This window comes from Tympanuchus pallidicinctus, unplaced genomic scaffold (genome assembly GCF_026119805.1).
Source record: "Tympanuchus pallidicinctus isolate F22 unplaced genomic scaffold, pur_lepc_1.0 scaffold14, whole genome shotgun sequence".
Taxonomy (NCBI): Eukaryota; Metazoa; Chordata; class Aves; order Galliformes; family Phasianidae; genus Tympanuchus; species Tympanuchus pallidicinctus.
In genome coordinates, this window is record NW_026294659.1 from 4,105,771 (window position 1) to 4,131,988 (window position 26,218).

Sequence of the window (26,218 nt, forward strand, 5' to 3'; positions counted from 1 at the left end):
CTATAGACAAAGAGATTAGAATGGATGCTAGCATCATGCTTGCAAACCAGTTAAAGTGAATGTTCTGCTTGTAGTCTTTCAGATACTGACTGAGCTTTGCTAGTCTTCTTTAACTGACTTTTCAAAAATTGGTGTTCTCTTTTTGTAGATGCTTATGAAACAGCTAAGATGTTATGTGAACAGTACTATCTGGTGGCACCTGATCTGGAAGTTGAAGAATTCAATGGTAATTGAGAACTTCATTTAATTTAAGTAATGTATTTAAGAAAAAGGCGTTTCTGTGGCTTTGGTTTTGCTAATTAATTTTAAGTCGTAATTTGAACTCTGCAGCTTGTATTGCATCTCAGAATCTGGAGGGAATTGGCTGACGTAGTTGTCTAGCCATTCTGTATGATATGTGAAAAGTCATGGCCATCAGGTGAAGTCCTGTGTAACTTGAAAAAAGGCAAAATTCTACCCGTTTTTAAGAAGGGTAGAAAGGATGATCCAGGGAACTACTGACCAGTTAGCCTTGCCTCAGTTCTGGGAATATCACAGAGCAGATCCTCCTGGAAGCTATGTTAAGGGACGTGGAAGAAAGGGAAGCAATAGGGGATAACCAGCACGGTTTCACCAACAGCAGGTCCTGCCTGACCAACTTTGTCACTTTCTTGTGATGGTGTGTCAGTGGGCAAGGGAAGAGCCACTGATGTCATTTGTCCAGACTTCAGTAAGGTCTTTGCCACAGTCTGCTATAATATCCTCTCCAAATTGGAAAGATATGGAACTGGTTGTGAGATTGTACCCAGGGAGTGGTGGTCAATGGCTCAATGTCCAGATGGAGATCGGTGATGAGTGTTGCTCCTCAGGGGTCAGTACTGGGACCAGTGCTCTGTAACACCTTCATCAGTGGCATCAACAGTGGGATCGTGTGCACTCACAGGACATTTGCAGATAGCACCAACCTGTGGCGTGTGGTTGATGTGCCCAAGGGACAGGATGCCATCCTGAGACACCTAGGCAGGCTGGAGCAGTGGGGCCCAAGGGAATCTTTTGAGATTCTACAAATCCAAATGCAGGGTCTTGCACCTCAGCTGTGGCAACCTCTGCTATCACTGCAAGCTGATATGCTAGGAAACTGATGAGACGATCTTCATCAGTGTGTTGACTGATTGCTTTGTTCGTCGTTTGTATTGATAATTATTAGACTTTGTATACATTCTCTGTCTTTAGAAGTAGATCTTTAAATTATCAGCCCTCAGTGCCATAAAGGGTGAAACTGACTCTAGCCATTTCTTGGATGTGTATTTGTGTCTTCCTGTGCTTAGGAGACAGGAATTTAAGTGACCTTTCTTCCATATGGACTGCTGCTGAGTCTGACAAGCTATGACTGTGTAACTTCAACACCAGTAGATATTTGAATTTTCAGGAATGACTGCATCTTGAGCACTAAACTGTGCTGGAGTGTATTAAATGCAGTCACTTAGTGCTCTGGTGTACAGAGCTGTGCCATGCCATGCACCTCTACTGCAATACTAATAATAGGGACAGCAGTGGATAGAGCAAGTTAGGATTTGGAACAAGAGAATTTTGATAGCTTGAAATATATTTTGAAAATTTATGAACACCTTATGTTTTCTATGCTTTTAAGGGAAATATTTCTTTTTAGAATATTAAGCAGTGGTTTTTTTCTTAGTTTAAGAATCTTCATGCATCAAGTATGCTTAAATATAGTATGTATTAAGAAAAGTGAACCCCATCTAAGTGGGAAAGCTGTTGTTCATAACATATTTTGGTACTAAATCAACCACCAATTCATTAAGTTTCATGAATGTTCTAAAAGTTTGCTGATGTTGGTATCTTTAAAAAATCATTACCATGTATCAGTTAAGATGAAAACAGCAACTGAAATATGTTTTTATGCAAGATTTTTCCTGGATTGTATTCTGCACTTAGAAAATTAAAACATGCTTAGATGACTTTGCCTATAATTTCATGATAGTCCTATAAACAGAAATGCTGCAGGATAGTGTTTGGGGAAAAAATAACCTTTTTCTTTTTTTTTGTTTTAGCTAAAGCTCCAAACAAGCCTATTCAAGTAGTCTATGTACCTTCTCACTTGTTTCATATGTTATTTGAATTATTCAAGGTAGGTTGTGCTTATTAATATTTGGAAGGGGTTGTGAACTCCCATTACTATTGAAATTGAGGGTTTTTCAGTTGCATCTCTAGAGTTTTATTTCTGTTTTCCTACCTTATATTTATCCCAGCGAAGAGTTTGAAATTCTGGTGAAAGTTAAGCTCACAAACCTCTTATGCTCTTGTGTAATTAAAAAAAAAATCTGTTTTCCCACCTCTCTATTTGGCCTTTTGATACTGATGAATTTGACTCATGATAATCTTTGCAATAATGGTACATGATCTTACCATTTCTACAAGCTTGCTTTTTTATTGCAAATATCAGTGTCTTCTGCCTGTTTTAAGAGCAGCCCATGTGTCTGTGAGTAGTGTGAATGACATGCTTTGTCCTGTTTTTGTGTCTTCTGGATCATTCGAACAACCATGAAAATGGAACAGAACTGCTGTATGTGCTGGAGTAAGACAGGTGGTCTCTGGGTGGTGCACTTGTACTTGAGAAGTCAAGGAGTGAAACAATGCACTTGGTCAGAGAAATTTTTCCTGAATGATCATATTTTGGCTTTGATTTCTGGCACTAGACAAGTGTGTTTGTTTAAAATCTTTCCTCACTTTGTCACTTGTAATGTTACTTTGAGAGAAGACCAGATGAGGATTTGTACAGTGCTCGTATGTATGCTTTGGTACCAGTTGTGAAACAGCAGGAAACTAATAAATTCCAGCTGTAAGTAATGTTAATCTGTGATGGACTGGCAGTGGAAATTCTCTTAATAGGTACAATAAAGTCGGAACGATGGACTGTGCCATAACCATTAGGTTGGGAAAAACGACAGCTTTTGCTGTCTACCATCAGTAGGGGTGTTCTGCAAGACAGACTGGAAGAATGGTGTTGTCTCTTAGGTGGTCCCTTGATTTTGCACAGAAGTATTTTTCTTGCTTTAGGTTCTCTGAGTTTCTGTCATAGGGTCGAGTTCTGGTGTAGAAATCTAACTTAACATCTGATCGACCTGGAAGCGCTCCTTGAATTTCTTTTGATATGACCTTTCTTCTCTTTGCACGGGACAAGATATTCAACAAAATATATCCAGGTTCTAGGCTGACACACAAAATGTATTTGGTAAATTTATAATCAGAGACACTTTTTTTCTTTTAACTTCAGAATTCAATGAGAGCTACAGTGGAGTTGCACGAAGGTAAGAGAGAAGGCTATCCATCCATCAAAACCTTAGTCACTTTGGGGAAAGAAGATCTATCTATTAAGGTAAGTGCCAAAAAATAAGTTCAACTGCAGCTTACCAACCTGCTGTATTTAGAATCATTTGACTTGTAATTTGAAAAAGCAAATTAAGTACTGTATGACCTCTGATGCTTCATCTTCATGAGTATTTTTGAAGTCATTTATGTCACGCTTTCACGTGTTCTACAAGTCTCTTCAGAACATAATGCTGAAAACTAACTTTTCATTCCTTAGATAAGTGATCAAGGTGGAGGTGTACCTTTAAGAAAAATAGACAGATTGTTTAACTACATGTACTCAACAGCACCCAGGCCTAGTTTGGAGCCCACAAGAGCAGTTCCTTTGGTAAGCAATGTCTTTTTGTGCATTCCTTTCATTGCAGTCTACTGGTTCAGATTTTCCATTGAAGTAATTGCTTATTGTTAGCAATTCTGTGCAGGTAAAACACATCAGGATAAAATGGGGTCTGTTATCACCACTTAGTTTTTGGAACAGGAAGTTGCTTTTCTTTGTCTTGACGTTATACTCTTGGAAACAAGCATACCTTCATGAGCATGGCATTATCACAGGTAGGTGGGCAGGATTTTTACTGCCGTGTTACCAAAAAGGTAAATAATCTAAAAAGCCCCTCCTAGATATATAAATTACTGTTTATCTGAGTTTATTTCATGTACTGAAGAGGTGAGCCACGTTGTGTGTTCTACCACTTGAGAAATACCTCCTGGTAATGCACAAGCTATATGGAACTTGGAAAATTACTTCTGTTTAAGTTCTGGACTGTGAAAATGCATTTAACAAAAAGCCCATGACTCACATGTGGTATGATGGTTTCCAGTGTTCAGCTGGAGAGGTGATACGGTCTCTTGAGATCTGTCAGTCAGACTTCAGTATGTGGGTTAATATTGATTGCATTCTTGTCTCTATTCTTGTGTTTTGTTCTGTTTTGCTTCTGTTGCAGTCCTCTGTCTTAAGTGTCAAGGAAAAGTTTATTATTTGGGAGATTTCCTTTTTCTCTTTAAAAATGCTCTCATGTAGCATGTTCTTAAGTGGCAGCTTTTGTTTTTTTTATTTTAATGGTGCTTCTGCAGTTGAAGTGGCTTCAGGCAGCAAATTACTTATCTGTATGTGTGTGTATACATATATATACACATGCATGCACATATATATACATACAAATATACTTACATACGAATACACACACAAATGTATATATCAGAATACATGTATTATTCTGACAGAAAATAATTAGCAGTGAGTAGAAGGTAGAAACCAAATCAGAGTGGTTCAAAGATGATATATTTCCTTCTAGATGATGAGCAGTCTTTGTGGAACTATCTTAGACCACAGGTCATAGCACTGTGCCATGTAAACCTACTGGTTTGTTCTCAAAGTGCTTGATGCCACCATGAGTAGGTCTGAAGCCCAGTTCTGTATTTACATTGGCTTGACATTAATCCTTCAATATTGCTAACTTTACAGCACCTCTTAGTAATACGTTTCAAAGGGTGCTGTGCCTTTTTCATATAAAAAAAAAAAAGTGAGTTCCTAACTGAAATGAGACGAGCGCTAGGGGAGAGACTTCAATTCAGATATGAACTTTCTTCATGAAATCAGGAACGGTGGAAGCTCTGTTCATTTATAATCTGTCTTTGTTCTGTCTCAGTTTTGATCAGCAATTTACTATCAGAGCTCACAAAGATTTCCTGAAACTTATTCGTCCTGTAAACTTGAACCTTGATTGCCAGTTGTATTCACCATTAAAATGTTTCCTCCTTTGTGACTCTGATTGTGAAATGTTCAGCTTGAGATTTACACTGTATTCACTGTATTACATTGTTACAGAGGAAAAAGGGCTTTCACAGTGCACCTTGATATGTAGTACATATTATGGTCCAGGTTCAATTATAAAAGCAATTATTCCGTACTTGGTATGTCAGTAAAGAAATAAAAATCTTTCAGCAGAAAGGTTTCACATAAATGAGTCATCTTCAAAGTGTGTGCAGAAGGAAGGTTTCTTTGTCACTTAGTGTGCAAGACCAAAGCCAGTGAAGAATTACCATGCACTGTGCTCGCTTGTCATTCTTGGCTTAGGTGATGTTCATTAACTAAATTGCAGTACAGTGTAAATAGGTGTATTTTTCTATTGTAACCTGCTTCTTGCTATGTGCTCTCCTGTCTAGTTTATGAAATGTGCATGGACTTGGGGAGTGGAAGAAAGGAGGGATTGTTTTGTTGATTGATGAAAATTCTGTTATTGAAAATGTTTTTTTAAAATCTGCTGAGAGACCTTGTTACCATGGCAGCATTCTGATTCTAGCAGGTTTTGTACTCGTTTGTGCTGTTGTAGGCATAATGAAAACATTAGAAACACACAGTAATGTTTAAAAAGTCAATTTTTAAAAAATTGATTAAAAGAGGGGAGTCCAGTGATCCTCCCTTTAGCATTTGGTTGCAGTGGGAGAAAATCAGGATTAATTAAACGTGCTGACACTAGTAACACAATTAAATATTTTCCCATTTGTATTGCACATACTAGAGTATTTCATGTAAAACTAGTCCTACAAAGTTTCCCCTTCTCAAGGCAGATGGACCATTACTGACTGTGCTCTTTCCTCTAGGTCACAGACCAACGTAGCAATCAGTTCTTTATAACCATCTTTTTAGAAAATATAGCAAAGCTATACTTCAGGGTACTCATTTTGAATCTATAGTCTTCATATTTCTTATAAATCAACAGTTTTGGTAAATAACCTGGAGACAGAATATAGAAAAAAACAACAGAAGATTTTTTTGGAAGAGGGAAGCATGACACAGTTAGGCAGACTGGTATGCAGTGAACAAAGACCTTCCCGAAAGGAGCAGGAGACAAACAGAAGTTGGACATGGGTTTTAAGGAGGTACAGTTTTGCAAAGGAGAAAGTGCAGTATGTTTTCAGAACTGCTGAGTGCTGCCCTTGTCCCTAGCTGGGGCTGTGTACTGCCTACAAGCTGCAGTTCAGCTGTTTCTTAATTTCACTCACATGCTGTTCTGTCTCTGGAAAAGATGCAGGCAAGCTTCTGTACCTTTTTTGGAACTTCCTGCTTTTATAGATCAGCAAAGAGATGCATCTTGAAATGGGTTGCGAGAAAGTGATGCCAGTGTCTGTAATGGGAGTCTGTGAGGATTGTTTCAAAGTGTTTGAACTGTTGTTTGGAAAAGTGCATATAAGCAGCTGTTCTAATTGTGGAAATGAACACTAATGACTATTAACAAGCACTATGAGTAGAAAAAGGCATCTTTATGCTAGCAAAACAAGAAACAGAAATGGCACAGATGCACTGTTAATCACCAGCGTAAGTACCTGTAAACCACACAAGATCACTAAATTTACACTTCTGTAAAAATGCTAAGAGGACAAAAGTTGCTCTAGAGATGATGAGAACAAGAGAATTTCTGGCAGATACTGCAATAAAAAGCTCTATGATACTCACCCCTCTGCCCCAAGGGATTTATTATAAAGTGAGACCACATATAGCACTCAGAGTTCATGCTTCTTAGCCTTCTTTTTTTATTATTTTTGTAATTCTGGGGCTTTGTTTTCAAGATTCAGGGCATGATAATCAGTAATTAAATGCCTAGTATTGCATAGGCTCAACAAAATTTATTTACTCTTACTCTCCCTTCTGCCAGTATTTTTCAGGTTGCTTGTGTATAAATAGTGTAGTGGATTGAGTTTCCTATCAGATTCTTCTTGTAACCCACCTTCATGGAAAAGTTCTGTTACTGCATTGCCTTACATATCCTTACTTTCAAATTCTTGTATGTCTGGAATCTTTCCTTTATTGCACTGGATAGCCCTGAAAAATCCAGGGAGGTTCAAGTAAATAATCAAACGCAGTGTTTATCAGGATGGCCCCAGTCATCTGAAAGAGGTGATGCGTAGGCCAAAATCTTATTCCCTGTCAGCAGTGAGCATCTTTATTTTTGTGTCAACTTCTGAGATGAGTGGGTTGGAATAGATGTGAGTTGCTGACTTATTTATGGCTGTGATTATGAATATGACAGGTACAAATCTTAGATTTGTGATTAGTTGCATCTGTTGTGCTTTGACAAATCTGCACGTCTACACATTTTCAGTAGATCTTCAGTGTTGTGTAATCCTGACTTCTTGCTGGAGGAGTAAACAATACCAAGAACTATTTGTCTTCCGTTGCTTTGTATGTTGTTAATGAAGTTAGTTTCTCTGCAGTAGTCTTCTAATCTCTGCTGCAGTGTGGCATCTGTTAAAAATGTGGTATTATCGAAGCCAGAATGGTAATCACAGTCAGGAAGCTGCAGACAGTTACCAGTTTGCTTTAATGATTGGAGGTAGTATGTATTGTATGACACCTACCTACCTCCTTGAGGAAAATATAAAATCACAGAATGGCAAGGGTTGGAAGGGACCTCAAAGCCCACCCAGTTCCAACCCTACTGCTGCATGTAGGGCTGCCACCCATCAGATCAGGCTGCCAGGCGTCCCATTCAACCTGGCCTTGAAAGTGGACAAGGTAGTCCTAACAAAGACTTCTTGCTGACACACAAGAAAACAAAAACAAAAAACAAAACTGCCTAGAACAAAAAGAATGCTCCAAGTGTTGAATCTGTACTGATAGTGCAGATTGAGGAATATAGAAAAGCTTGAAGAGTAATCAGACGCAAACCTGATCTTTAGGTATCTTCTGTTTTATAAACCACTGGGATATTTAGCACTTCTTTTTTTAAAAAAAAAACTTCTTGTTCCTTCTTTTTCTTGTTTTTTCTAGGCTGGATTTGGCTATGGCTTGCCAATTTCTCGTCTGTATGCTAGGTACTTCCAGGGTGACCTAAAACTCTACTCAATGGAAGGTGTTGGATCAGATGCTGTAATTTATTTGAAGGTATGAATTTGACCCTTTCATAAACTAGCAATGCAGTGCAACTCTGTAGGTTATAGCAGGCAGGTGCCATTTGGTACAAATGAACTTTATCTCTTTTCACTCCTTCATTTGTTTTCAAATTTGTAATTGCTATTTTTATCATGTTTCACCTCGATGAACAGAGTTGTAAAAATAACTTAAACAGATAATCTTGACTCTCATACTCATCAGCTTGCCTTGAATTCTTTTCTTCGGTCACTTGTGTTGGATTTTTGCATTTCATTAATGTATCCTAAGAGCTGAATTTTTCAAAAGAATTTTTGGATAATACTGCATTGATTCTAAAACTTTTGATTGCAGCAAAACTGAAACAAGACTGACTTGTCGTTTTTTCTCCTATCCTTGATCTTTGTCCAATAGACTGTATTGATCCTGTTGGCACTTTTCAGGAGGTAGCAGCCTGTGTGGGGGCTCACAGTTAAAACAGACTGCTTGAATTTTATCAGCTCGTGCACCAGGCGTTGACTCTAAGTTGCTACTGTGTCTTGCTGTATTTAGTGAGCAGGTTTTGGAATTGTGCTTTAATTTCAGTTTCTAATGATCTTAACTTTGTGCAAGTATCAATAGAGGAAAAGAGTATGGTGTTTCTCAGAGGAAAAAAATGCATGTGGATGGGCCTAACTGTTTCTAGAATTGTGCTGACAGAGTCTGAGTTTATTGTTTAAGTAGCACTCGTACATAAGCCTAAAAATGCATCTGACTAAAAGCTTTTTCTCTTGCTGTCTTTTTAAACACCCCTCCCTGAAAAGAAGGGAAATATTTTAAAATTTTATTTTCTTTTAACTTTTACTGTCATATGATACTATAAGAATGATTGATCAAAGCCAAAGCATTTTCAGAACAGTGTTGTGACGTGTAATGCTCCGATAATTGAGACACTTGCACAGTTACAGCTTCTGTACTAGAACAACCCCCAGGGTACCGTCTGGCTTTAGGGGTCTCCAGCTGATATCTTACCATTGCTTTTGTTTTTCCCTAGGCCCTTTCAAGTGAATCATTTGAAAGACTTCCTGTTTTTAATAAGTCGGCATGGCGGCACTACAAGACCACACCTGAAGCAGATGACTGGAGCAATCCTAGCAGTGAACCAAGGGATGCTTCTAAATACAAAGCTAACCGATAATTTGCCACCTTTTGTCTCTGCTGGAGATGACCTCTGCATTCAGTATCAAGTCTCTGCTTTGTTCCAAAATCCTCCAAACCACAATAGCTAATTACTTCCAAACAAAGACCTAATCAGGGCATTAAAAGTAGTAAGAACAAAGTGATGATTGGGACTTACAGGAGGCACTAAGCACGTTTGGGATGTGAATCCTGCCTATTTCACCAGTATATGCTTGGTTGCTTCAGTCATGCATTGACAAAAGGGACTGCACTTAAGTATACACTGTTGTGACAAAAGATACTATTTTAAGTGCCAAGTTTTATTCCACTAAGGATTAGCAAATTGTGCAGAATCCCTTTAAATGGTGAATAGCATCTTGCACAGCAATGTGGTGTGAGAGATTCTAGTCTAGTTAAGCTTATGCTTTGAAAATCCACCTTTTGCTGCATTTTATTTTGCGGTGTCACCTCTTACAGAAAATCCCTTTGAGCTCTCTAGATCTCATATCTGATGAGCTTAGAAATGAGTAGTTCTGAAAAGGGTTGTACAGCTTTAAACCAATACTTTTCCCAAATTCCCCAAGCCATTTTTGTCCAGTGCATACAGAAATTATGTTGGTGTAAGACATTGGGAATTCCACTTTTTGGTATACATTTTAATGATTTTCTTGACACAGAAACACAACAGCATTTTTAAACTTTCCCTGCTGTTCATGAAAGATCATCATCTCTCCATACAAAAACATCCTGTCGGTGTGAGAGCAGGAGGTAAATTTTGTATTTGTTGCTTGTAATCTCTGGGGCAGCTGGGAAAAGGGGGAGAAACCTGAAAGGCCAGACAGCCAGTCATACACATAAATTTGCCTTAAGAGTGTTGGTTGCTTGGAACCTGATTAGCTTAAAACCTGTAAATAGTTTGCAAAGTTATTTATATATTCAATGTTTGACAGTAGTCTGATAATCTGAATTTGTAGTGTATATAAAGATGTTGTACACCAGCTTTTGGAAAGCGTCATTGATCTGAATAAATGAAACTGGAATTATCACAGAAATGGGAAGGGCAAAACAATCGGTACCCATCTGAAAGGAAACAAAATTAAAGAGGAAAAAACTAAGTGTCATCTCCTCAAATTTCTCGTGAGGGTTTATTGCTGAGCATTAGGAAACTGCTCTTCACCAGGCCTCTGCCAAATACCATTTCTGCAACTGTGGCCTTTCAGAAGAATCTGTGAGGTTCCAAAGTTCTGCTGATAAAATAGCCACAGGAATAAAATAGATGAGTTGTAAGCAACTCTGCACCCTCAGTTTCTTCTAGATTTTTTTATTTTTGATTTTTTTTTTGATTTTTTTTTTTTGAAAGACATTAAAGATTTTTAGCATGGAAAACTGAAACTTGTTTCCTAGCATTCTGGGGAACTGTCCGTGTCCTCCCAATATTCGTTTCCTTTTGTAGAGGACTGGCCTGTTAGCTAAGCAGGGAAATGCTGAGAGATTCCTAGATATTTTTTTAAAGAATACCCTTAGTTTAACTTAATGATAGTACTTAGCATTTGCATAGCACTCTTCATCAGAGATTAGTAGAGCACTTTGAGCAATAAGTTACATGTAGACTCATTTCTGAAAAGTCAGAGGCCCTGCCTTACAAACTCATGCTCCCAGCTGTCGCAGTCAGTTCAAGAATTTGTGTAGGGATGGTCATGAATTTGCAGGGCTTGGGTTATTGTAAGCATCTCTGCACTGTACATTTAAGTCACACTGGATTGCCAGTTGCTCTAGCATGATCTTGATGACTGCTGAGTGCTGCAACCTGCTTCAGAGGCCCAAACAGCAGAGTGGCTGCTGGAGCTGCCTGGTGCTGGCTGTGAGCAGAGCCCTTCCGAGCTTGGAAATGGAGTGCTCCGATGGGGCTGTTTGTTCCCAGCCAGACTTCTGCAACACTTGGGAAACCCTTGCAGGCACAGTGAGGGTGCAGCTCGTGTGATCCCCAGAGCAATAACTTCCTATGACTGTAGGCACGGCTGCAGGGAAGGCAGATTGCTATTGGAGTGATACAGCCATGTGGCTGTAGCTAAATCAGTGTAGTAGTCCAACTGAGATTTCAGGTGGAAGCTGTACCAACTGCAGTGTAGCCGGTTAACTTCTGCCCTTGCCCGTAACTTCGTACTGTCTCTTGAAATTGTTTCAAGCTGTGTGTGTTTTTCCACTCATCACAGAAGGTGGCTTACTTAATAGCAGACGTTTGTGACAAAACTAGCGTTTTCCCAGTTGCGTGTGGTCAGTTTTTCCTAGAACGTGACCAGAAGCATTCTATGAAATATGAAGCTGAAACTGAGCTTTTGTTGGAACTCAGATTTTGTAGTAGTAAATTTGCCCCCCTCATACGCGAAGAGGAGAAGGAACAGAAAGAAGAGAAAGGATGCAAATGTTGAAGTTTGATTTTGCGGAGTGACTCTAAATGACAGTAAAAACACAGTGCAGGATTATATTTTGATAGTCCCTTCTCTTCTCAAAAACAACTAGTTGACTTTTAGGACTGAAGTGCCCTGGTACTTGAAAGCTCAAGTCCTCCTGATGTGGTAACTACTTCTAGGAGCCCTGAGCGTGTACAAACTGCCCAGAGCAGGGAAACAGAAAATGCGTTCCTTGTGCTCTTTCCCTTTTCCAAAGTCTGCCCTCAGGCATCACACTGAATATAGATGAGAAACAGCTTTACTCCTCTCCAACATTGACTCAGCAGCTTGTATGTTCTACAGTTCTGCAGCTCTCAGGTGTGCTGTAAATTGGTCTTTGCTTGTCCTCTTGCCACTCTTCTATGCAGGAGTATTAGTCTGAAAATGGTCTTAGGAAGCAGCAGCAGCAGGCCTTGACATGCTTTCCAATGGATTTTCCTCAAAAATGAGGGTGGGTAGCTTTTAACTACGCCTAACTTAACTGCACACTCTTTTTCACTTACTGCTACCTTTAATTAGTATCATATCTATGTATTTTAATATTTTGGGGCAGGTAATTCCAAACTTAACTTTCTGATGGTATCAAGCTATGTCTTTTTTAATGGATTTCAGATGTGTGTTAATGCTGCTGCAACTTGTTTGTCTTGGGTTATGGGACACAGTAAATAGGAAAACACGTTTTCAGTGAAAATACCGTGTATTCCTTGTGTTTAGTGCTTACCAGAACAAACTGAGCAAGAGGTGTGTTCTGCTTGATTCTCACTGGGAATTTACAAACAACTTCTGTATGCCGTACTGTGACGGAATAGTTGAACTTTTTCCTCCAATGTCTGTTTTTCTGGTGCATCTGTCTTGAACGTACAGAAATAATGCCCTGTCTAGCTGAATGTTAATGGATACTGAAGCCTCTCCAAATTGCATATGTATCTCTGCTCCCTGTTTTCTCTACGCTTTGTTTTGAGGCTAACAAGGCATCTCTGTAGGAGTTGGCATTTGACAAGAAAGATCCTGGAGTGCTTCTTTCAGAACACTGAGGTGCAGTCTGTGTCTCTGAACTTAGCTGTGATGGCAAAAGTCTTTGTCCTGCTGCACTTTGTGCCATCTCTTGGGCAGCGTTGAGGGCAGCTCCCTTGGGGCGTGCATAAAGAATATGTTAATTCTGGTGTTCTTGGAAAACTCAAGCCACTTCTTGTCTATGTAAACTATACTTGATGCTGCAACTGGGTAATGTCATTTCCTTTCTCCTCGGTGACATGTGGAATGTTTGCTTTGCTTAAACAGCTGTTCACTCAGTCCACAAAGTAAATAGGTTGACCATCCTGGAGTGTAGTACAATCCTCTGTTCACCTCAAGCCAGACTGTTTTTGTGAAACCCTGACCTCATTCATACAGAAAACACCTTTAGTAAGTGTTTCTAGATCCATACATGTTTAATGCTGCTAAATGCTAAGTGATCTTAAGTGATATAAGCCATTCTGTAGAAAACAAACGAAATGTTTATAGTTAGTGTTTATCTCCTTACAATATCCAGGTCTGACTGCAAGGTGTCCAATTAGTTTGCATGTTCCCTTGGTTGCCGTACAGGTGCTGTGGTTCCTAGTGGCTCTTACCTCCTCTTTTTGCCATACTCACTCGTCATGAATGAATATACCTACATGTGTCTTTGCAGAACTTGGGAGAATGCGATGCACGTGACAGAATGGTGTATCTTTGAGCTAGAGGTGAGGAACACAGGCATAAACTGCAGCGACTTCACAGCAGAATACTTGCACATGCAGCAGCTTATCAGAGTAATCCCCCTTTGGTGAATCTGTTCTCAGGATCAGCTGTTGGCGTTAATTTGAAGCAATGAAGATTCATGAACTAAAGTATCTCTCCAATTGAAAACAAATGAGCAAATTGAAAGTTCACATACTCTAACTGTGGTATTAAGTTGCCTTAAAAGATCTCAGAAGTTGACATAGAGAACTCATTTCTTAAGTTTGGAGACTGGTTTGGTAGGATCGGTGTATTTGTGATAATTCTATCGTTGTCCAACTCTCGCTAAGTTCATTATTGAGATTCTTCCTTTCAATTGAATACATCCGAGAGGTGCCAGACTGACAATCCTTTGAAGTTCACCTGCTGTGTCTGCAGACTGCACTGACAGGCAGTGGCAGGGCAGGTTTCCTGGTGCTGCTGCCAGAACCCAGCTCTTCAGCAGGAGCTGACCTTACCAAGGCTTGCTGCCTTGCCCTTCTCTGCTGAGCTGTTGACAATGTGCTGAGTTTGTGCCAGCCGTACTGGGGTTTGATGTGGGATTCTGACAGTGGGAATCAATTGAATTCATTTTCAGCATCTGTTACGGGCAGAATTCCTGTGGTGCCTGCTCATGTACCATGCCCAGCACCCACGGGGTTACATGCTGCCATTCCTTTGAGGTAGCAGCATTGGTTTCAACTGAGGTTGCAGTGAAGTGGGAAGGTCTTTCTTCATGAGATTACTTGATGTTTTCAATCCGATTTTGAGTCGTCTTGTAATTTGCATTGGAATTGTTTCTAGTCTGATACCCATGTATATAATTTGTGTACACTCTTATTTTCCTTTTCTTTTCCATTGCTGACAAATAAAAATATGTAAAAACAACACTATGACATCTTTAAGGGACTGATTCAGAATTGCACGCTGTGGAGCTCTTCTCATGGCTGGACAGCACAGGGTGAGCCTCAGCCTTTTGGTGGGCACTCAGAGCTGGGAGCTACAAATCTGTCTGTAAGTCAGGAATGTTGTGTTTTTTGTTCCTGTGAAATCCCATTTTGGCTTCGAATGATTCTTTTCAAAGGAAGCTCTGGTTTTCTTTCTAAAGCTTTGCCATGTCAGTGAATGTTGTGGTACAATTTTTTGGTTTTGGAAAGGATAAAATCATGTGCTGATGCAGCTCAACTGCAGGTCTTGGTTTTGCCGCTGTGCCAAGAACTCAGCATCAAATACATACAAAGACAGCGATGCTGTAGAAAATAAAATGGATGCTTCATCAGAGCAGTATCTGAAATGTAAGATGTTCCTTGCAAGTTGTGCATCTCCCTGCAGAACAATGGCAATGCAGACACACCACAGCATGGGAGATGTCGTGGTGAACAGCTTTTCTGAAATGATTGTCAGTCATTTTTACAGATACTTGTTTTATTCTACTCCTTTTCTTACACAGACAGGCTTCTCAAGTTCTATAGTTTGGGAATGCAGGATGGGGGAAGCTGAAGGGCTGCAGGTAGGAATGTGCACCCTAAAGTATTTGGGGGTAAAACTTCATTTCTTCTTGTTTTGTAGTCTGAGCTCAGAAAATGGAGTAATTCCTGTTCTACTCCTTAGCAATCATTCATTGCTCCTTTCTTAGAACATCAAGGTAAGAAAAGCATCAGGCCTCTTCCTGAGAAAGTGCTGTTTTGAAAGCTGCCCCAAACGGTAGGGCTGTGGTGGAGCCCCATTTCTCATTTCTGTAAGGGAATCCAGAAGCAGTTGTAATTCGAGGAGACTGAATTGCAGTAATTTATACTTTGAGCATATTTGGTGTCTGAGAACATCACCATTTAAAATGTGAAACAGTATTTTAAAAAGGAGTGTAATTTTCTCCAGATGATTTTTATTTTGGAGGGAATGCAGGTTCATAAGCAGAACAGGTGTTAGGATTGTAAAGCAAAGGAGCAGAATTAAGGAGCTGATATCTGCATGGTAAGTACATCTGGAAGTTCACTACACACCTAGTGAGGCTGTTGTGTCCTCTGCTCTCACCACTTTGTTCTCTGGGAGGGAATTTCCTCCTGATCTCTGCAGCCCTCGCTGATCAAGACTGGGTCATTTACTGAGTGAGAACCTGATTGATCAATGGCAGTAACTAAGGGGAGCGCGAGGCCTGCAGCCTCAGGCACCTCTGTTACTTCCCTGGAACGGGACGTTTGCTGCAGTGCTCAGTGCTATGGACTGACTCTTCCACTCATCCCCACTTCTTGAACTTCTTGGTTTGCAGCAAAGGGAGCGATAGTCAATTTCATAAGCCCTGTTGGGTTGCTGTGTGTGCGCTGCAGTGGTTTATCATCGCGTGTTTGCCTTGGAGCACGTGAGCGCCTCCTTTTCCTGCTGTGCAAATCTCCCTGAACCTGAAACGTATGGGATGTTCGTGGTGCTTGGAATGTCTGTTATGAAATTGTATTCTGGGCTTCTACCTGGAAATTGTTCCATTTCCATTAAGATTTTTAAGCTCTTGTAACTTTCAAGAAAATTACAAGGTTCCCATGGCATCTGTTGAAGTGCTGCTGGGTTTCAAAGCTGCTTCTCTTTACAGAGGAGTGGTCAATGGCTTTGCAGTTCAGTTACCCTATTTTACTGGTAAATGTCATTTGCTGGTGGGGAAATGTGACTAGAAAATAATAGAATAGGCTTAAAAATTCCAGAATTTGCTGCTGGGGCCGTAATTCAATGTAACAAGGCTGGGTTTGGAGTCTGAAATACAGACTGAGAGATGTCAGTTGTGCATGCAGCCTGGTTAATGCCTTCATGTAGGATTTTCCCTTTGTGTGTTCCTGCCTTCATGTGCTTACACACAGGGACAGAGGGTTGTCTTCTTCAGTAGTCCGGCTGGGTGCAGTTCAGAAGAATTCTTACTGCATTTGGAAATAATGGTTAATATGCACACATTATTATCTGGTTTTAAAATGTTTCTCTTCCTTGAGTATTGTGAGCTAAATAACCTTACACGAGCGATCTCAGACTATGACATTTCATGCTTAAAGGACAGAGGGATTTAAAAGTAAGCGAATCCTTGAGGTGTTACATGAGAGCTGGAACAGGAGCTCTCTGCCATGTACTGCAGAAATTCATTTCTGCTTCTTCGTATTTCAGAAACTCCTGCCAGGTTTATCTGAACTCATGTGAACGTTCAGCAGAGACCTTCCTCTGGGAATGTCTTCTGTCTCCCAAGTGCCGCAGGGTGCCGTGAAAAATGCCCCACGTCCACCTTTAGCAACAAAGCTCATGTCGCCAGGCGGTGTTCTGGTGGGGGCCTTTCAGCAGTTCTCTGCTGTGCTGAGCAACTTTGAAGTTTGAACTTATTCTGTAATTAATGTCTCAACTGGGAAGTCCTAACAAACTGTCTGTTGCTTCAGCTGCTCTCTGCCTAAGGCAGAACTATCAGAGGAAAACAAAGTAACAAACACAAAACAAATTTCTGCAGCTGCTGCAGTATCAGGAACTATTTCCCTTTTATCTTGTCTGTAAGAAGGTTAGCGAGGCAGAGCATGCAGGGTCTGACTGACCGAGCTGCAGAAGAGCCAGATGCGTGGGGCAGTGTCAGGAGCTGTGCTCTGTGGCTCAGGTTTGCTGCTGCACTCCTGCAGGAGCCCAGTGCACCTGTGAGCTGTATCCTGGCTCACAAAGCACCAACAGCTGCTGCTGGGGGCGGAGGTGAGAGGGGTTCCTGAGAGCAGCACTAGGAACCCGAACAGCACATGTTGGGCAGGTCAGAGAGGCTGCTCAGGAGGCATCTGTGGGGTGTGAAGTATGGGGGTACAAAGGATGGGGGTGACAAGTGCCGTGCTGTCAATGGGGGCTGTGCCAGGAGTTGTGTTGGTGCGCCCCAACATGCTATAAAATGAAGGTGAGAGGCAGAAATCTCTGTTGTACGCCGTTTATTTTTCATGTGGAGCTTGGCCAACAAACAGGACTGAATTAAAGCAACACTCATGAAAAATAAAAGCCAACCATGACTCAGAAGTGCAAAATTGCCTTCCACGTGTCCAAAGACAATGAGGTTCTGGTTTGCTGGAGATAGCATTATGGATATTGGTGTCTGTACCAGTAGGGGAAAGGCTTCAGCTTATTGATGTCCTCCTGTGTGGGAAAAGGATGGCTGGTACAGGATATGGCTTTGTCACTGGGTCACCACCTGGGACCGAGAAAGAGCATCTGCCAAGCAGAGGTCACTCTGAGTTTCTCTTCAGCCCCATCTACACATCATGGATGCTGTCTTCCGCCCCAACCACTGACCAATGGCTGCTGAACAGGGAGTACTATGAAATCAAAACAAACAGTAAAACTCAAGAACAAGGAAAACCTGCCCACCTCCATTGTGTTTGGACATGGCTCGTCGTATGAACAGCACCAGTAGCGAGCAGACAGTTCCATGGTGGAGGAGTGGTTTGTGATGGGAAGACTTAAACTTGCAAAGGATCAGAGAAACTAACAAGTGCATCCCAGGTATGAAATTACAGTAACAGGTTGCCTAAGGCTGAGAAAGGTCTCAATTGCATCATCCCACCAGGTGTGCAGCTGAGCTCGCTGTGGCTTTCCTCATGCACTTCTTCATGAAAGAAGCGTTTGTCCTGTCCCCTGCTGTTCCCTGCTCACCTCTTTTTGCAGCTCTGTGACAGAGGAGCCAGCTGGGCTCCAGAAGGCAATGCATGCCTTGAGATAGTTACTGGGTCCTGTCGTAGTCTGGGTTGTTTGGCACAGCATTCCCCAAGACACATCACAGAATCATTAAGATTGGAAAAGGCTGCTAAGGTCATCTAGTCCAAGCACTGACCCATCCCCAAGCCCACTAACCATGTCCCTCAGTGCCATATCCTGTGACTCCCGCCTGGGCAGCCTGTTCCAATGCTGGGGGACAAGTGCCAGCTGAGGGGCTGCATGGTAGAGCCAGGAGGAAGGCATGTCAGTTATTTGCCAAGCTGGAGGTGATCAGAATGTGCATCATGGAGAGGAGAAAGCTTCCTTAGTGCTACTTCTGTAGTTCTGCTTGGGGACTTCAATATGTCACAGCAAGAGAAAGAAGGTTTCAGTGCCTAAGCACACTTGAAATCACAGAATCAGAATTGTTTGAGTTGAAAGGAGCTCAAAGATCATCTAGTTCAACTCCCATGCAATGAACGGGGCATCGGCAGCTACATCAGGTTGCTCAGAGCTTGGCCCATCCACATGGATAGGCCCCACCTCATATCAGCAGTCACTGGGACCCCATTGGCTGCCTGAGGGTAGCATCAATTTTTCCAGCCTCTTCTCCATACTGGGGTAGAGGAATGGCCCCAGCATCCCATGCAAGGACAGCATATCTATGGACATACTTGGTTCAGAGCTTCATGCGAAATTTCTTTCAACTAGGTTAGTAGCACGTGGGGACAGCAGCACTGCTGGGACTGCCGTAGGGTGATGTGTGGGAGCAGCAGGATTTCCAGGAGAGGTCAGGCTGTTCCTGGGTAGCAGGACTCCACATATGTTAGTACCATTCACCAGCAGAAAATGCCAGTCCTCAGACCAGTTATTTCCCGCCGCAAGAAATTCCAGCTAGGGTGGTCTTCACTTACTTTCTTGTCTCCAAAGCGCAAACCTGGGGAACGGAGGTTGTGACGTAGCTGTTCAGGCACTAGGAACATGGAGAAAGATTTGATAAAGCTCAGGGTGTTTGTACAGCTGGAATCTTTACATATGCCCTGAACAGAGGCTTGGTCAACAAGCAACATTCAGCAGTTTGAACATATCAAATGAATTTCCATCTGCTCAGCTGGACAACTCTCCATTTTGCTGGCATGATTTGAGGTCTGGGGTGAATTTCATTCAGAAAAGAAGGTTCATTTTCTGTTTCTGAATATATTTGCTGCAGCAGTGCCCTTCCTTCACGTGCTGGAAGAGCTCAGGGTTAGCAGGGTCCAGTTTCTCCAACCGCTAGCCACAGCTGTGTGCCCACATGCTGGGTCATCTGTGGACTGTGGAGGACTGTGGCACCTGCCTGCCCTGCTCAGCACAGGTTCTCCCCCTCCCCCCCGCTCCGGCCGGCCCCCAGCAGCAGGAAGCAGCAGCACATGGACAGGAGCTCATTCGCAGGTGGATGCTTTCCTGCCAGTCCCCAGCACCATGCCAGGCAAACGCTGCCAGTACGGCACTGCGAGGGAGCGGGGATGGGACACACTCTTCCTGAGATTTCCCTTGCTGTGCTCCAGTCCGTTTCCAGCATCTCCCAGAGCACGTTCCCCGCTGTCAGAGATACCCCAGATGTTCCTCACGCTTCTCCCTATCCAGCGGTTGAGTCCACAGCTTGTTCTTCTGTCTCATGGTTAAAAAAATATATCTGTATTTTATTTCTCATCCTCATCTCCCTCGCTCATGCTGCTGAGGGAGGCGGAGGCGGCTTTAGGAGAGGAGGGCGGGGAGGCTTTGTTGAAGACCCACGGAGGGGACGGTGAGCGGGATGGCGAGCGGCCTCGTGTGGGGCTGCTGGTTGGGCTCTGCCGCGGAGAGAAAGCCTGGAGCATTCGGCCGCTTCGTTCCTGGAACATCTGCTTCTGCAAAAACAAAGTGGGAAGGTGCTCTGAGTAGGACACCAAGACAGGGAGGGTCTGTGGGCAAAAGGGTCAGCTCTGCGTGTTCCTCACCTGGGGCTAACACAGCATGGACTTCTGCTCTGAAGCACAGCCCCTTCATCCCATGTGTGCTTCACCTCTCAGGCAATAAGCTGGTTTTTGACATTACAGGATTTTCCTTTTAGCAAGGACAGCCTTGGTATTAGAAAATCATGTGTTGTCCTGAGTTAGCCAGGGGAGCTACCTTGGGCTCATTTCAGATGTGACAGTCATGCTGTTTCACAAAGCAAGTCCTCTGCCTGACCTCCAGGTGCCCCTTGTTCCCAGGACCTTTTCTTCTTGCTGTGCTGCACAGACACCTGCCTCCTGCTCAGCTGCCTGGCCAGCAGGCCATTTTCCTTGCTCCTTTCTCAAGGGCAGCAGCCCAATGCCTGCCCAATACCGTCAAGTGCTTCTCCTGGTACCTAGAACGTGCACAACCCAAACCCTTACAATTGGGGCCAGGGAGGAAATGTCAGAATTCAGATGTCTGTTAAAAGAGAAACACGCGCAGCCTGTATATTCTGCTTTGGGCTTTATTGTTTTTTGCTTGCTAAAGTTGAGCAAGAACCTTCCATAGCTGGTGGGATGGAACAGACCAAATTTTCAGGCAAATGTTCTGCTACAGTAAGGCAAATGCTGCTGCTGGTTAGTGCTGCTGTGACCTTGCAGTAAAGCTCTGGGACTCGGTTACAGGCGATAGGGCTTGTACTGCGCAGTGGCTGTCGGCTTCATGCTGAATACTCAGAATCAGAGTGGCTCGTTTCTCCTCTTGGAAACAAGGAGCAAGAACTCTCAGTGTTGCTTGGAGTGCCAGGAGTCGGTTCATAGGTGACGCTTAGCTGGAATGGAAAAGCCATCCCCAGCAAGGTTAAGTCATCATTCAGGTATGAGAGCCAAATACTTGTGCAGAGATACGTTCTGGCTTCTGGGCATGCTGCTTAGGCTGCTGAAGTCTTTCTTAACTTGAGGTTACATTTTGTTCCTCCTCCCCTTCCCGTGCCTGCTAGTCCCTCCTTTAGACACTCTCTAGTAGCTTCCTGCCCTTAAATTACGGTGCCCAACACTGCAGCCAGTGCTGGAGGTGAGGCTGCAGAGCAGAGCAGGACAACTCCTCCCCTCACCCAGTGGCAGTGCTGGGCCTGGTGCACTCCTGGGTCCTGTTGGCCCCACTGGCTGCCAGGGTGCACTGCTGGCTCAGATTCAACTTGTCACCAGCCAGAACCCCCAGATCCCTTTCTGCAACACTTCACTCTTGCCTCTTGTTCTCCAGTTTGTATGTATGTCCAGAGTTGCCCTGTGCCAGGTGTGGAATCTGGAACTTACTGTTGTTGAGCTTCATGGGGTTGGTAATTGCCAACCACATGTTTAATTTGTCAAGATCTCTCCATAAGGCAACAGCTCCTCGTAATTCAGTATCGCCTGCAAACTTTCTTAGTGTACATCTGACTCCTGTAACTGGATCATTGATGAAAACACTAAACAGAACTGGCCCTAAAACGGAGCTCCAGGGAACCCCACTAGTGACTGGCTGCCAATGCCACGTAACCCCACTTGCAAAACCCTTTCAGCCTGCCCTGTCAGCCAATTTCTCACCCAGTGTGTTGGTATGATTTAGCCTGTTTCATCCTCTCCCTGAACACTGAAAACACGGTGTTCAATATATTTTTATCCTGGCCAAGAAAACCACTTCTGGCTTTCTTGCCCCTGCCACCTACTGGCCGCTTCAAAAAGCTCAGTAATGTGATGCCTCATGCTGTGGTACCAGTGCTGGGGGGAACTGAAGCGGCCCAGCCTGGCCCTCTACCTATCCCACTTGGCAGTGGGCACTTGACTGTGCCCCTGGGCTGGAAAGGAGAATTTCACCTTCCCGCTAAAGCCCTCAGCTGAACCTTCGGACATTTTCCTGGTCTCTGCTTCAGCAAAGGGTTTGGTGCTTGAACAGCCTGATGTGCTCACACCTTCAGCTGGGGAGGTGGGTGCCCAGCCAGTCCCCAGTGTCTCTCACAGAAGTGCCTGAAGCACCAGGCTGACAGCTAAAACCACGGCCAGCTGCAGGAGATGGCAGTGCTATTCCTTACTCCAAGGACTCCTCTTCCCCTGGCCCTGCTCATCCAGGGTGAGTGACACTCATATCTTTGCAGTCCCGTGTTCCTAATGGAAGTAGTCCTCTAGCCACTGGCATTGAATAAGGAAAAACAACATTAATGACTCGCTTGAAATACTGGAGGATTGGACAAAGCTGTGTGCCAGGACCTTCTGGGGAGATAGCAAAAGAATTTTCAAGCCTTGCTTCAAGCAAATTAAGATTCATCCAATGGCTTACGGAGATAATACTTAGATTTGCCAAACTTACGACTGGACAGAATTGTTTTTTTCCACTTCTGAATTTTATACCTCAAAGTTGCATTTGTGCTGCTCAAGGGTGGGGTCTGTGTTGACAGCTATGTGCCATGAGAGGCTGGGCAAAAGAACTCACATTGCCTACGTGTTGATACTCCTTTGTCTTACAAAACAGGCACCAGCAAGGCATTGCTAATGCTTTTGTGCTATTGATATTTCTGCTGACTTTCAAGGTCCAGGCTGTGGACGTACAAAGTATTCTAACACCAGCCCTGGCTCCAGCTGCAACACACGAGATTCACCCAAACCTCCGTGGGTGCCTGCAGTGGTTCATTCCACTGAGAGGAAGATTCATGCAGAAGTCATACGCTGTAAGCTTTACTTCCTGCTTATCTATTCTGAAATGCAGCTCTTTCGCTCATAGATTTCTGAAATGAGGTGAAATTAGTCCCACTGTTTTCTGTTTTTGTGGAGCTCCATGTCTGCCATTAGGGGCTGCACACCGGGACGTGCTGGGGAACTCTCTCACACCAGAACAAAAGTTTTGTGCCTCATTAATCGTCGTCGTTTCTGACACCTCTGTGACTCTCTCTCAAAAAATACACACAGCGAATTGTACAGGTGAACAAAATTATAAACCAGTTGCCTGCAACTTTTCATTTTGAAAACTGACGTTTTGACCTTTTTTAGAAGCTGCTGTTTTTTTGTGGGTTACGTGGCCCTTACTTTTAGAAAATTGATGCTAACATAAAGTGTATTATAATAACTATTTGTGAAATAATAACAGCATATTAATGGAATTCAAATTACAGATCTAAGAATCTACCACACCCGTAACCATTCCTGTACTTTTACTGTCAACATTAAAAGCAACATCTAACTAACAGCGATAGGGCAAATTAATGTTAATAACAGTTTTGACACTAATAGCAAGTTATCATTATTTTAAAAGTCTTTCCTGCTGCAAAGCTCAAACTGATTTAAAAAAGCTACAACACCTCTCGGCTCACTGTCACTGATGCTTTTCCCACAAGAGTACAAAGGGAGCACACCCCTCTGGACTCTTACAGATTTTTTCTTAGCAAAGGTCTCTGATTGCATCAGATTTCCCACTGGGTGATCTGGACATTAACTCAGGACACAGAATCACAGAATGGCCAGGGTTGAAAGGCACTTCAAGGATCATGGATCTCCAACCCCCCTGCCACATGCAGGGCCACCAACCTCCCCATTCAATACTAGACAAGGCTGCCCAGGGCCCCATCCAATCTGGCCTTGAACACCTCCGGGGACCGGGCATCCACAGCCTCTCTGGTGTTCCAGCACCTCACCACTCTCACAGTAAAGAACTTCCCCCTGACATCCAACCTAAATCTCCCCTCCCTCAGCTTAAAACCATTTCTCCTTGTCTTGCTGTTATCCACCTTTTCAAAGAGTTGATTCCCCTCCCCTCTATAGGCTTCCTTTAGGTACTGAAAGGCTGCAATGAGGTCTCCCCGCAGCCTTCTTTTCTCCAGGCTGAACAAGCCCAGATCCCTCAGCCTGTCTTTGCAGGGGAGGTGCTCCAGTCCCCTCATCACCTTTGTGGCTTTCCTCTGGACCCTCTCCAACAGCTCTCTGTCTTTCTTGTACTAGGGACTCCACACCTGGACACAAGTACTCCAGATTGGGCTCACAAGAGCAGAGCAGAGAGGGACAATCACCTCCCTGTCCCTGCTGGCCACCACTGTTCTAATGGAGCCCAGGATACCATTTGCTTTCCAAGCTGAAAGCCACAGCATCTCCCCAAAATGTCTTTGCAGACCAGCTTTTCTCTAATAAACTGAATTCTGTAGAATATTTATCACCATATGGTTTTTAAATGTACTTAGTGTGCATTTTGATTTGGTAGAGCAGGGGAATAGGATCAGGGCTTTGAAATTCTCTTCCTCCCAGCGCACACCCAAACGCATCTCATCTCTTGTGGATTTCATGTGATGTTTGCATTGGTTTGATTTGTTGGTTGTGTCTCCTTGTTCAGCACCTACGGCCAAAAGACCACATTGGGAACACTAGCTTGCAAACAAAGCTCTTTTTATGTGGATGTGGTCAATGCAGATAGACCTGGGTTCTTCACCAGAACAGTTTATGGTCTGCACTTCCCTAAGGAAAATGATATTACTAGTGAACAACTGGCCAACAAAGGTACATCTTAGACTGGGACATGTGGTGTTCAGAGGGCCTTTGCATGGGACAGCCATCTCTGTAAGGAGATAATAAAGGTGCAGTCTATGTTCCTGAAGCCTTCTTTTAGGCTTTTCTCTGTTGAGCTGTAATCAGTGTGGCAAGTGATGGCAGAGGGGTGATGATGGTGAAAACTCCAGTAAAGGGCAGCTTGGTGGCACCGAGTTCTGACATGACTGTTGTATGGGCTATTTAATTCACCATCTTGACATGGATTTGTTTATAAATGGAAGCTCTACTGTGATCCTTTCAACAGAGTGTACTATTCATAATGGTATGTCGTTCAGCTACGGACTGATAAAAGTAGGATGAGAGAACACTGTGTGTGTTGGCACTTTACAGATGTTCCAATGGGATCTGCATCACGCTCCTGCTAAACTGCTTTGTTTCTGGCTTGCTGCCTCTGTTGACATTGGGTCTCAAACAGTAAGCCACGGGCAGTTAAAGCCATGCACAATTCTCTTGCACAAAGTTTGATTTTAGATAAGCAGGGAGCTGCCCGACTGTCTGCAAGCTGTGGTCTGAAAATGCACTTCTGAAGCATCTGCTGTTCTGCTGAGTATCTGTCTTATTCTTACTCTGCTCTCCTCAGCTTACTCTGCATTGCTTGCTTCTCTCCTCTGTACTTGCAAAAAGTTCCTCAAACTGAGCAAAATCTTTGCTTGGAGCTTGCAATTACAACAGCATGTCTGAGATAACACCAGCATTGAAGGGTTTGGCTGGGGCCTCAGCTTCCACCACAGCACATTTGCACAGAGAAGTCACTGGAAAAGGACTGACTCCCAACAAGAAGGGCTAAGAAGTTCTGCATTAACAAATGATAACTTCTGCATTCAGAAGAAATTTTGTTCCCCATTTCAAAATAGCAATAAGAAGCATTACAGGGCTTCAGAATGTTTGACAACTAACAGAACTGGAAGATGAGAGCCAGGTCTCTTCTGGGACTCTGTTTTGTAACCAACTCACCACTCAATGCAGGATTTTAGTTTGAAAAGGTGGTGCACTGGCATTTCTCCCCCAGATAATACTGTTACAGCCCCTTAACTATCCTTCCACCCAGACCTGGGTAAATGGGGTATGTGGAGCCAGAACTTACCAAGGAGACCTTCAAAAGTGCTTCAGTTTTACCTGAAAATTCACTGCAGTCAGTTAGACAACCCAGCTCACCAGACATGTATGAGAATTTCTCAGTATGTAAAATCAGTAGTTCTTACGACCAGGAAATATCATCTACTGTTGAGTACAGAGGATGAACAGAGCAATTAAATTTCTAATATTCCTGTTTCTCTCACCAACTTCAGTGTACAGCTTATCTCTGCTATCTGTGTGGTCTTATTTAGTGCTAATGAAGAAAAGAGACTGTACTAAATCTGTTTGCTTAGTAAGAAGTGGCTGTAAGGCAGCGTGACTGAATGTAGTATCGCATCCGCTCTCACAGCTTA

At 43.0% G+C, this 26,218-nt stretch overlaps 2 protein-coding genes across 5 annotated transcripts in view; one reads left to right on the plus strand and one right to left on the minus strand.

Annotated features, from left to right (window-relative positions):
- PDK3 (pyruvate dehydrogenase kinase 3) overlaps positions 1-14,469 on the plus strand; it is a 53,257-nt gene extending 38,788 nt beyond the window's left edge. For 2 of the 3 annotated variants that reach the window (XM_052674327.1, XM_052674329.1), the window contains exons 6-11: positions 149-226; positions 2,052-2,128; positions 3,275-3,376; positions 3,587-3,697; positions 8,138-8,251; positions 9,270-14,469. In XM_052674327.1, the coding sequence (XP_052530287.1) occupies positions 149-226; positions 2,052-2,128; positions 3,275-3,376; positions 3,587-3,697; positions 8,138-8,251; positions 9,270-9,413 (626 nt within the window). In that variant the 3' untranslated portion in view covers positions 9,414-14,469. The remainder of the gene's footprint in view (positions 1-148; positions 227-2,051; positions 2,129-3,274; positions 3,377-3,586; positions 3,698-8,137; positions 8,252-9,269) is intronic. The other variant, XM_052674328.1, reaches the window with a different exon arrangement.
- A 3,025-nt stretch (positions 14,470-17,494) lies between these two features.
- Positions 17,495-26,218, minus strand: part of PCYT1B (phosphate cytidylyltransferase 1B, choline) — a 31,755-nt gene continuing 23,031 nt past the window's right edge. For both annotated transcript variants that reach the window (XM_052674332.1, XM_052674331.1), the window contains exon 8: positions 17,495-20,153. In XM_052674332.1, the coding sequence (XP_052530292.1) occupies positions 19,947-20,153 (207 nt within the window). In that variant the 3' untranslated portion in view covers positions 17,495-19,946. The remainder of the gene's footprint in view (positions 20,154-26,218) is intronic.